The sequence below is a fragment of the Leptidea sinapis genome, chromosome 36 (assembly GCF_905404315.1).
Source record: "Leptidea sinapis chromosome 36, ilLepSina1.1, whole genome shotgun sequence".
In the NCBI taxonomy this organism is placed as follows: domain Eukaryota; kingdom Metazoa; phylum Arthropoda; class Insecta; order Lepidoptera; family Pieridae; genus Leptidea; species Leptidea sinapis.
In genome coordinates this window covers 7,041,456-7,052,706 of record NC_066300.1, presented here as the reverse complement: position 1 = coordinate 7,052,706, position 11,251 = coordinate 7,041,456, and the positions used below count along the sequence as shown (strand labels likewise).

Genomic DNA, 11,251 nt, shown 5'->3' with positions numbered 1-11,251 from the left:
ATATATTTTATAACGGCAGTAAACAAACTCCACACGGTGGAAACAATCGCGTTTAGTTGGGTGTTGGTAATTAATTATGTTTTACTGTTTTGTAAATGGTCGGCAGTAACGTCAGCACCATTGTTCCGAACGAATACTTAAAAAAATCCTTGAATCTAATCTTAAAACAAAACAAGATACATAAGATTATGAAAAATGGGTGACACATTGTGCGTCTTTGTTTCTAAACTCAACTAATATTTAAATTTATGAGTGGTTGTTGTGACTTGTGATAGTGTCAGTGGCAGAACCGAAATGGGCGCCGACGCTCGGAGAAGTACTCGCCCACTTAAAACCGACGTGAAATAGCGGCTACGCCGCTGTGTTTGGTTTGATCTGTGGGCTATTGAGGCGTACCAAGACACCAATGACAGCATTGATTAAGAAGAAAAATCCAAGACGGTACCAGACTAAGCAGTCCTGGAGAATACATCCCTAGACGTCCAAAATTAGGACTTGTAGTTAATAGCGGAGGCCCGGGCTGCACTACGTACTCCGGAGGGGAAAAACTGTACTGACTCGAGGCAAATAGAGCAAGAGGTTCAAAATCAAGGGGCTTCGATTTAATCTAAATGCCGTCCACTTCCATCTGGAGAAGGTGAAGCCGGCATTGCTCTTTTTGACAGATATCCTTTCTGGCTGATACACCTAACCTCTCCAACCTGGGATATAAACTGGAGCACTTCTTTATACTACGGGCTGATAGATGTCTGTTTTCGACGCTTGATCATTCTATCCGCAAATCGACGAATGTCTGTATAGGTCCCATAGCGGGACGACTGACTGGCTCCTCGAGCACATTCAAATGGCTACAGATTCCGTGTTGTAGCAGATTCCCACTGATCTTTATTCTCGGCGATTACAACGCCCACCTCTCCAAATGTACTTACTTAAATGAGCTTACGTACCACAGATCATGCAGAGTGATCGGTTACCGACTTTGCTTTAGACGTAGACGTGGAAGATCCCAACATCACTGTTGGACCTTCTGTAGATGGACGGTTACTCGGTTTCTATTGGCCTTTTGGGGTCGTCGAACCACTGCTTGTTACGAAGCACTGTACCGATTACACGTCTTATGTGAAAAGCATCTATATTGTGTCTTATTGTATTTTTTAACCGTTATGATTTCATTTATCAGTTTCAATTAAATTATTCCCATAAAAGCAACCACTATCATTTTGTCTCCAAGAGAGGTAGACAAGTGTAACAGATCCTCCATTTGCCATGGTCCTAACACCATTGCTTGGCTTTTTCTACCCTTATTAACTATCTTATGGATGATTTATTTTAATTTAACTGTTTTTTAATTACTTTATGCTATGCCTAGTTTGGGGCAAATTAATTTGTGTTATAGTGTGTCAATATTATAATTATTATATTATTATTTACCTAAGCTTTCTTATTCTTGTTTTACTTGACCTTTCTTTTTTTTCCCTTTTCTTTCTTCAATTCCCTTCAATCTGATCGGGGAAGGTACGACAAGGTAAATTTCTAAATACTTAACATAAATTTGTGCAGTAAATATATTAAACATTCCGTTCACAAATTTAAAATAAAAATATTTTTTGTATAGATTACTATACAGAACTTAATGAATAACATATTCTATAACGACAAAATAAGACGAACCAAGACAAAAAGATTATAATATGTGAAATAACATAAATTTCGTTCCATATCATGACAATGAGATAAAAGCTGATATTTATACATAAGATGAGTGCCCTTTATAGATTTCACTCCAAACTGATATCAGCTGATAAGATTATTTGGCATAATTTATTTCTGTTAATAATATATAGATGTTTTATTTTTGTAACTTCTATTTGGGATGAATTATTGCGGTCCATAATTTGATCAGTGACTCCCTATTCATCTTCGAATTTGTCTGTTGAATGAGAGACATTAATGATAACTTTAATAATTTCACGACAATTGAACTAGACAAAGATTTGAAATAAAATGATAAACCAAAAACATAAAAAGTAATTGAACGGTACAATATGCAATTTGCTGCCGATGGACGATAAACCTTAATAAAACAAAAAGTATAAGGAACAAAAATTATAAGAAAAAAGATAACAAAACTGGCGCTGATAACTAAAAACAAACTGAGGGCAATAAAGACGATGGTAAAGAGGAATAGACGAGACAGACAGACAAGGAGTGAGTCTGTAAATGTTCTATTTAAGCAATTCAAACCCCAAGAAACAAGAACTCCATCACAAAGACTTCGCTGATCTTATTATTGTTTATAATAATAATAATCTTTTTATTTGTTCCATTTCTCTTTTTACACAATTTGAGTTTGTTGATTGGTTTTTTCTTAAGATCTAGTTAAGTTAACCATCTTTCCTATTTTTATCTAACTATCTGTGATAGATCCCTTGCTGGAGCTATTCATTTTATATTTAGACTTATTTTTTGTGTATTTCAATTTTGAGGGTGGAGAATCCAAAATAGTAGTCATGAAAATTTAAAAAAATATTGATGTAATTTTGCAACAGCATTGTACTAAATTAAAATATATATTCATAATTTTTTCTTTGATTAATGCGAGTGTTACGCATTTAAATTTCCAGATGTTGTCCCCCTGAAAATGAGATATGAAAAAGCCTTGATGAAAAATGTATAATTCAATTTAAATGTAACATTTTAGAAAAAAAAAATATAATAATTACACGCATTTTAATCCTTTAAAAAGTATTTTAATATATAAGTAATCGGATACTAGAAGATTCAAAAGTCGTATTTCAATTTATTTGTCCGCGTCGCCAATCGTAATACTGTAAGTTATGCGATTGGCGACGAAGTAGACTCTTACTACTATTTCAAACTTATGTCAAGTGACTGCACGTTTCATACTGAAATAATTTTTTTTTTCCCGCCTCTTATTACGTAGTATTTACATCCTCTTTGCTGATACTGCCGTCATACTATATGGAGACCCGACATTTTCTCAAAAATCAGTCCAATAAGCGAGACAAACTCTATATTCCTGTAAAAAATCGCTGTCGTTTGTCAAGAACAGATGTATGTTAGTTCCTCCTAACGGCTGAACCGATTTTCTAAAGGAGATTGAAACGCTTCCATACATTCCTGGGCCCAGGTGATAACAAGATGAAAGTAGCATAATTTAAAAGATAAAATTTAAATAATCCATAATTGAAAATTTTGCAAGATTTGTCAATCTAGGAGCTGAGTAATCGAAGATATAAAAATAAGGTTAGGTATGTTTTAGGCTATATATTGACAGCTGATCTATAGTAGGTTTACTACTGTAACGACATTGTTTTGCATTATAATATAAGACAATTGGTAATTAGATATAATATAGTACACCTAAATTACAAAATAGTTTTATTTGCTCTTAACAAGTCGGTAACTCAAGTCTCAACGATACAACAAGGAACGAAGTGACAATGACGAAGAAACGAAATGATCTGTCAGACTGTCATTGTCAAAGTGAAGTTAGCGTCGACGAACAAGGATTTCGCTAGTATCGATTTTTTATGTAAATCGATTTATTGATCGATTTATTGATGATAAAATAATTGCTCAGTTCTGTTTTTTCCTTAGAAAATAATATATTTTATTCATAATAATATAGTCATTCGCACATAAACTATGCACCTAACTAATATTATTTAAATAAAACAACTGGATCTTAATGTTATTTTAATCGATTAAATATTCATTCGATTATATTTTAATCGGTTTGTAGATTGCAAAATGAGCTAGTTTTTTGTATTTTACATCAGAAAAATATACCGTTTTTTTTAAAGTATATTTCAACTTGTTAACCATCAGGCCCAAAAGTACCATTCTCCTTTAAGACGTGTATACAGTGAAGCGGGCGGGAATGGCTACTCTTAATATATATATTTATTTTATACGTCTGTTGTAACCGAACTCCTCCTAAACGGCTGGACCGATTTTAATGATTTTTTTGGGTGTTTCAGTGAATTTGAGATTGTTGTGTGATTGAACTACCTTCTAAACGGCTGGACCAATTTTTCAAATTTAAGACGTGTGTACAGGACCACTTCTGTCGGGTCCACTGGTTATTTATAAACATGTAGAGTCATAGATTGTTTATTACACTCTTAATTCGTAACAGAATATTTTTCCTTTTTGGATTATTTGCCTCTGTAACTTTTACTCTCATAGATTATGCGATTTTGATTAATATCTGTCACAGACCCACCATTAGATGAGAATAATTCGCTACTAAGAAATCCAATAGTACATTATAAAAATATTAGTCGTTACGCTTGAGGTGGTATTATACAAATAAAATGGCAAACGAGTTTGTCATAAATAATGAACAACCTACACGCGTCTCGAACAACTTTTTTCAAATAAATTAACCTGAATAAAAAATTGTGAGCCTTTTTTATCAATAGCGTATCATTTATCGAAAATTTCTCGGTTGGAAATCGAATATTATTTATATTTAATTAGCTGACCCGGCAAACGTTTGCCATATAAAGTATAATTCACGCGATAGTTTATATTAAAGGTTTATAAGTAATCAAATATTGCCTATATTATAGCCTGTACATCAGTTTAGCGCACGCAAAAATAGGTTTTCGATTTTACACCTTGTGTTACAAAATAGCAATTTTATTACGGATCCCTAAGTTTGAAAAAAAAAACATGCCTATAGCCTTCCTCGATAAATGGACTACCCAACACTGAAAGAATCATTCAAATCGGACCAGTAGTACCAGAGATTAGCGCGTTCAAACAAACAAACAAACAAACACTGCAGCTTTATAATATTATAGTATAGATAAATAATAAATAAATTTCGTTTATTTCAAAGATTACATATACATTTTTAGTGGTTGAAACTTGGACACTTGTATTGGGAATATCTCGCAACTTCATTAGCAGATACATTTTATTTAATAAACAATATAGAAATAAACAGAAATGATTAAAAACCAATTTTAACAATTATCGCACAATGAAAACAAGTCTGAAAAACTGTTATAATTATTGTGATATTTATAATTACTTAACTTATTGCGAATATAAGTATTATCATTAAATCAAATATTTTCATTCATATAACTAAGTTGTTACAATTCTATTTCAAGAAATGGTGTATAAGTAATAAGAATCCTTTTAAATATCGTATTATTAAAAAAAACTCTTCGTGTTAAAGTATGAAATATTACTGTACTACCGGAGAAATAAATAATGTTTCATTTACATACATTACTTTGATGTACAAACGTAACATAATGATTACCACATATTAAGGACACTGGTATTTTAATTTCAATTCCAATTGGTTCAAAGATTATTAACTTATAAAAAAAAGTGTGTGTGTCAGCTCCGACGCACGACTGTAGTCTAATCCTCAAGAACGGTTGTCATTGATCAGGTACTAAATAAAATCAAGTCCAATGGAGTCGGTTACAAACAGACACAGCAGAAGCTAAAAAAGCGTATTAATTTAAAAGTCAAATAAATCCTTAACGCTCAAAATGTGTCGGGAAATGCCCAAACCAAAAACAACTCCTCTTAAAAGCGGAACTCAAAATTTCAATTTTAAAAAGTCCATCAAGGAAGTTACATTTTGGCACACCCTAATTGGTATAGAATAGGTACTACATGCTGTCACGCATTATACTGCGTATGGTGGCTACACACACACACACACACACACACACACACACACACACACACACACACACATACACATAAACACACACACGCACACAACTGAAAAGTGATAGGTGCGCGAGAAATGATGCACACGAAACACGTTACTATCCCATTTGATGAGTAGGTATTACTCTCCATATTTTTCTCATACCGGGCGCCTTTTATGAAAATCGATTCTTAAGGAGTAAACTCCAATAGACTAAAAAGCAGTTGTTTAATAATTAAATTAATTCAAGATAACTCAAAATAATTCAATGAATTTTCTAAATCAATATCACACTATTCATTTAAATCAAAGAAATGACACTTATGAATGTCAAAGTTATACTTATTACCATTTACCACCACTTTATATATATTCAAATCAAATCAAATCAACATCACTTTATTCATTGAGGATATATACACACACAAACACACACACACACACACAACTGAAAAGTGATAGGTGGTGTTGCGGAATTTAGTGGACTGTATGCGCTGGTTCAAATTAAGGAGGTAGGAAATAACTATATACTTAAATTAGGATTATATTGTAATATGGCGGAAGGAAGGCAACCTTGTTTGATGAGCTCGTTCTGTCTCCAGCTGATCTCCAAGTAGGAAACACTATGACTAAAACTTGACACATACACAGGTATTTAATTAATTTATAAAGTTAGTGCGGTGATTGCGCGAATCTCAATATAATGCGTGCGGCGGCGCAGCGGTGTCGCTCATCGGCACTTCGAAAGCAATAATGATCGTCCTTCGATTCACTTCGCGTAATTAGCGGATTTGAAGGCTTTTGCGAACCACTAGCGCCATCTCTGTGGCCTTGTACGCTGCCATTAGGAAATGGAATATAGAAGCGGTAAAGAGGATACTGAAGGAGGAGTAGGATAATAAGAAATAAATATATATAATATAAATACATATATTCCGCGCAACCATTCCCCCCGGGCTTGAAGCCTTGCCTTCAAAAACTATTATGCGAACAAAAGTAATCGAAATCTTAACCTAATCCTAAACTAAGCGAAAGTAACAAAATTATTTAGGTAGAGGACAAAGACGTACTACAGGACGCAAATATGAACCTATAGCAGTGCGCACGCGAACAATTCGAGTAACATTGTTTGATCCAGGAAATACTTCCTCGACTAGCCCTAATGGCCAGTGAAGCGGCGGTGCGTTATCAACCTTTATAATTACGACATCACCTACCTCGATAGGGTTGGTTGGCTTGTTCCATTTGCTTCGCATTTGAAGGGTATGTAAGTAGTCAGATTTCCATCGCTTCCAGAAAGACTGAACAAGCTTATCAATTAAATCTTGTCTCGAAAGCAAATGTAACGGCCCTTCCTCTATTTCTCTAGCCGGTAGGTAATTTAGAGGCGTAAGCGTTAAAAAGTGAGCCGGTGTTAACGCGAGCGGTTCTGAAGGATCATTAGATAGCGTGCGACACAAAGGCCTAGAGTTCATTACTGCCTCGATTTGGGTAAGTACAGTGCTAAACTCTTCTAACGTTAAAATTTGGTCGCCTACTACACGATATAAGTGAGTTTTTAGGCTCTTAATATTGGTTTCCCAGTTACCACCAAAGTGACCGGCAGTTGGGACATTTAATGACCAGTGGATGCGATGCTCAGCTAAAACATGACCAAATTCAGTCTTGAAATGTTTTGACATTAAAAAGTCGTGTAATTCTGAAAGAACACGTTTAGCACACACGTAGTTTCCTCCATTATCAGAATAAAGACGCGAAACAAAACCACGGCGTGATAAAAATCGTTTAAAAGCCGCGAGAAAACTGGCGGTGCTTAAATCAGTAGCACATTCGATGTGCACTGCGCGAGTGGTTAAGCATACGAAAAGGCACACGTATGCCTTGGTTGGACGAATTCCACGACCGCGTGACATAGTCACCTTAAAAGGGCCTGCGTAATCCGTTCCCGTATGTACAAAAGGCTTAACAGCTGGCGTAACTCGACAAGAGCGGTGATCTGCCATTTCTGGAAAACTCGACTTAGCATTGAGTCGAAAGCAGGGTAAACATTTGTGCACCCGACTACGAATCAAATTACGAGCGGATAGAATCCAATATCTTTGGCGTAGTATAGACATCAAAAGATCCGGGCCCGCGTGGCAGTTCAACTTATGATTGTAGTCAACTAAAAGGTTTACAATGTGACCCTTTCGCGGAAGTATGATAGGGTGCTTATTGTCAAAACTTAGATCAGAATTCCTTAAACGACCTCCGACTCTAATGAGTTTATCCTGTGTAAATGGTTTGAGGCGTTGAAACGCCGGACTACAACATTTTCCTTTCTGTAAGTTAGCTATTTCGTTAGGGAAGTGAGCGCGTTGAACTTGACGCCATATTAAATTTTCAGCGTAATTTAAATCTGACGCAACGATAGCTTCACGAAGCGGTAATAACTTTGCAAAACGACATATAAAAACTACACAGCGTAGAAGCTTTGACCAAGATGAAAAGCGATCTGCAAGCGACACGATCAAGTTTTCTTCCATAAATTCAGCGGTGACATGAACATGATTCCTTTCTTCAGGTGGATGCGACACTGTCGATGGGTTAAAAGCGATAACTGGCCAATGATCTGGATTCAATTTAACCCATTCGGGACCACAGAACCAAAGCGGATGATCGATTATTTGTGCGGGGGTGAGCCCTCTAGATAAGCAATCAGCGGGATTATCAATACCTGATACATGATAAAATGTATTCACGGGAAGGTCATTTTGTATTTTAGTTACACGATTAGCCACGAAGGTATCCCAACGATGGGGCGAAGAATGCACCCAACACAAGGCAACCGTTGAGTCCGAAAATGCGAAGATTCTATGAATATTTATGCGATTATTGCAAGCTTCCATTACCTTGGTAATCAAGTTACTTAATACAAGGATTGCACAAAGCTCTAAACGTGCGAGTGATATGACTTTACGAGGCGAAACTTTCGATTTAGCAATTATCAAATGAAATTCATTCTCACGCAGACCGACACTATCTCTAACGTGGAAGTAAACTACGCCACCATAGGCCTTTTCACTTGCATCTGCAAATCCCACTATGTTTATAATGTCACCAGCAAAGATGCCTACATGCCGTGGAATCTTTATTTTGCTAAGTAAAGGAAGTTCCTCTTTGAAACGATACCACTGTTGGAGAATATGTTCAGGTGGTATGTCATCCCAATCACATTCACATAACCAAAGTTGTTTAATGAGAAGTTTTGCGTATAGGACTACAGGAGCTACGAAACCCATAACGTCCCATATTCTAGCAACACAAGACAAAATAGTGCGCTTTGTACAAGACTCTGCGGGTGTACTAATTTTAAGACCAAAGCAGTCTGTAGCGGGAGACCAACATAAGCCTAGTACTTTATGTGGTTCAGAATCATCGAACTCCTTAACTGAAGAGAGACGATGAGACGGCGGAATGGAGTCTAAAACCCTTTGTGAGTTGCATGTCCATTTTACGAGATCAAACTGGCCTGCCTTAAAAAGAGCAATTACTTCGGCTGCGGTACTAATAGCTTCTTCATCACTATCGACACTATACACAAAGTCATCTGTATATAAACCTGTATCGACAGTCTCCTTTGCTCGCGGGAAAGACGCACCTTCGTCCGAAAGTAGCTGCTTAACAGTACGAAGTGCGTGGAATGGACTAGACGTTAATCCGAAGCAAACGCGGTTGAATTCATATGTCTTCAAAGGTTCTTGCGGGGAAAAGCGATATAAAATACGTTGAAATCTGCGATCACATGGCCGAATCCCAATACAAAGGAACATTTGACGTATGTCAGCGGAAAAAGCGATGCGGTATAGGCGGAAATTGACCATAATATTAAATATGTTTCCTTGAAGATTCTTACCACTGTATAAAATATCATTGAGAGATACTTGTGTAGTAGTTTTAGCACTAGCGTCTAAGACAACGCGTAACCTTGACGTAACCTTGTCCTCTCTTATAACTCCATGATGCGAAATGGTATACGACCGTAAGCTCTGTGTTGCGTCCGTATCTGGAAGTACTGGCGAAATATACCCCTTTTCTAAATACTCGAGTATGACACTATCGTAAGCTTCCTTGAGCTTAGGCGAAGATAACATTTTACGTTCTAAGCAATAGAAGCGCGTTGTTGCCTTTTGCAGTGAATCCCCTAATGACAAAACATCTCCTTTGAATGGTAGTGCGACTTCGTAACGACCGTCTGCCTGGCGGGTAGTAGTTTTACTATAAATTTCTTCACATGCCGCGTCATCTGGGCACATTGGATGCGGAGCATCTATCTCTTCTATCTGCCAAAATTTCCGCACGGCAGCATCAAGCGGATCTTCTGAGCAACAATTCGATACTGACAAGCAATTATCAATACAAGCAGGGGCAGAACCGACGATGACATAACCTAGAACTGTTTCTAGAGCGACGGGTGAAGGGGAATCAGGCTGACCTTGAACCTTGTGGGACAAAAGAAGGTGAGGAAAGACTGAAGCTCCAACTAGCAAATCAATGTCTCCTGGAATAGAGTAACTATCGTCAGCCAGAGGTAAATTATTAAAATTAATTAAGGCTAAATTATTAACCGACACGGTAGGTAAGCGTTCAGTTACCTTATCTACTACGAATGAGTTCATATCGAAGCATACACCTAGATTGAACCTGGAAAAGAATTTTATCACGACTGAACTGTCTATCGATTTAGTAAGACCTCCAATTCCCTTGACTACGGAACACCTGGGCTTCTGGTTTGGTTTCAAACCCAATCGTTGACACAAACTGCGACTAATAAAATTGCTTTGTGAAGCACTATCGAGTAAAGCGCGAGCACTATGTTCCCTGCCATGAGAGTCAAATACAACGACGCGTGCGGTAGCTAATAATACTGTACTATGAGTACGCGGAGCGGAATGAACACTATTCAAAAAAGTGCACAATGTCACATCTTTAGCGTTGGAGCGTTGTGTGTTCGATTGGTCGACGCCTAAGTTTGATGACGATGACGCTGTGTGGCTGACTTTCGCGGGAGCTACATAACGATTAGTTTCGAAATGCAACAGCGTGTGGTGTCTTCCTTGACACTTGCGACAGAGCGATCCAGAGTTACATTTCAAAGCGAGGTGACGTGAACTCAAGCAGTTTATACACAAAGAATTTAATTTTACGAATTTAAATCGCTCCGTGGGGTTCATCTCTTGAAACTTAGTACATTTGTACAATTGTTCATGGTACGACTTACACAGTGAACAAGCGCGCGATGAGGAATCACTAGTATTGACATATGTGTGAGTAGTCTTATTTTGTTTTACAGTCGCATCGCTACGCGAGCGATTCTTAATTAATGAATCACTGTTTGAAGTGCGCTGCAATATTTTAGCGTGATCGCGAACAAATGAAACTAAGCTTTCAAACGATGGAATTTCAGATCCACGATGTTGTACCTCGAAAGCGCGGGCGGTCTCCGGATCGAGTCTCTTCAATGCGGTATACAAAAATATAAAATCAGCGAGTTGATTGAACTTC

The 11,251-nt window shown here is 37.0% G+C and overlaps 1 protein-coding gene across 1 annotated transcript; it reads right to left on the bottom strand.

The window, feature by feature from the left end:
• Positions 1 to 1,041: 1,041 nt before the first annotated feature.
• Positions 1,042 to 10,399, bottom strand: LOC126975548 (uncharacterized). The gene is made up of 2 exons (XM_050823477.1): positions 8,577 to 10,399; positions 1,042 to 1,097 (listed from the first exon to the last, which is right to left on the bottom strand). The coding sequence occupies exons 1-2, from the start codon at positions 10,363 to 10,365 to the stop codon at positions 1,042 to 1,044; spliced, it is 1,845 nt and encodes a 614-aa protein (XP_050679434.1). The 5' UTR covers positions 10,366 to 10,399.
• Positions 10,400 to 11,251: the final 852 nt, after the last annotated feature.

Bases quoted from the DNA above. Each gene is read 5' to 3' on its own strand.
- LOC126975548 (XM_050823477.1), bottom strand. From the start codon at position 10,365: ATGAACTCATTCGTAGTAGATAAGGTAACTGAACGCTTACCTACCGTG. The intron at 1,098-8,576 runs GCATAAATATTC...TAATCGGTACAG, and splicing joins AATGGAAGCTTGCAATAATC to TGCTTCGTAACAAGCAGTGG.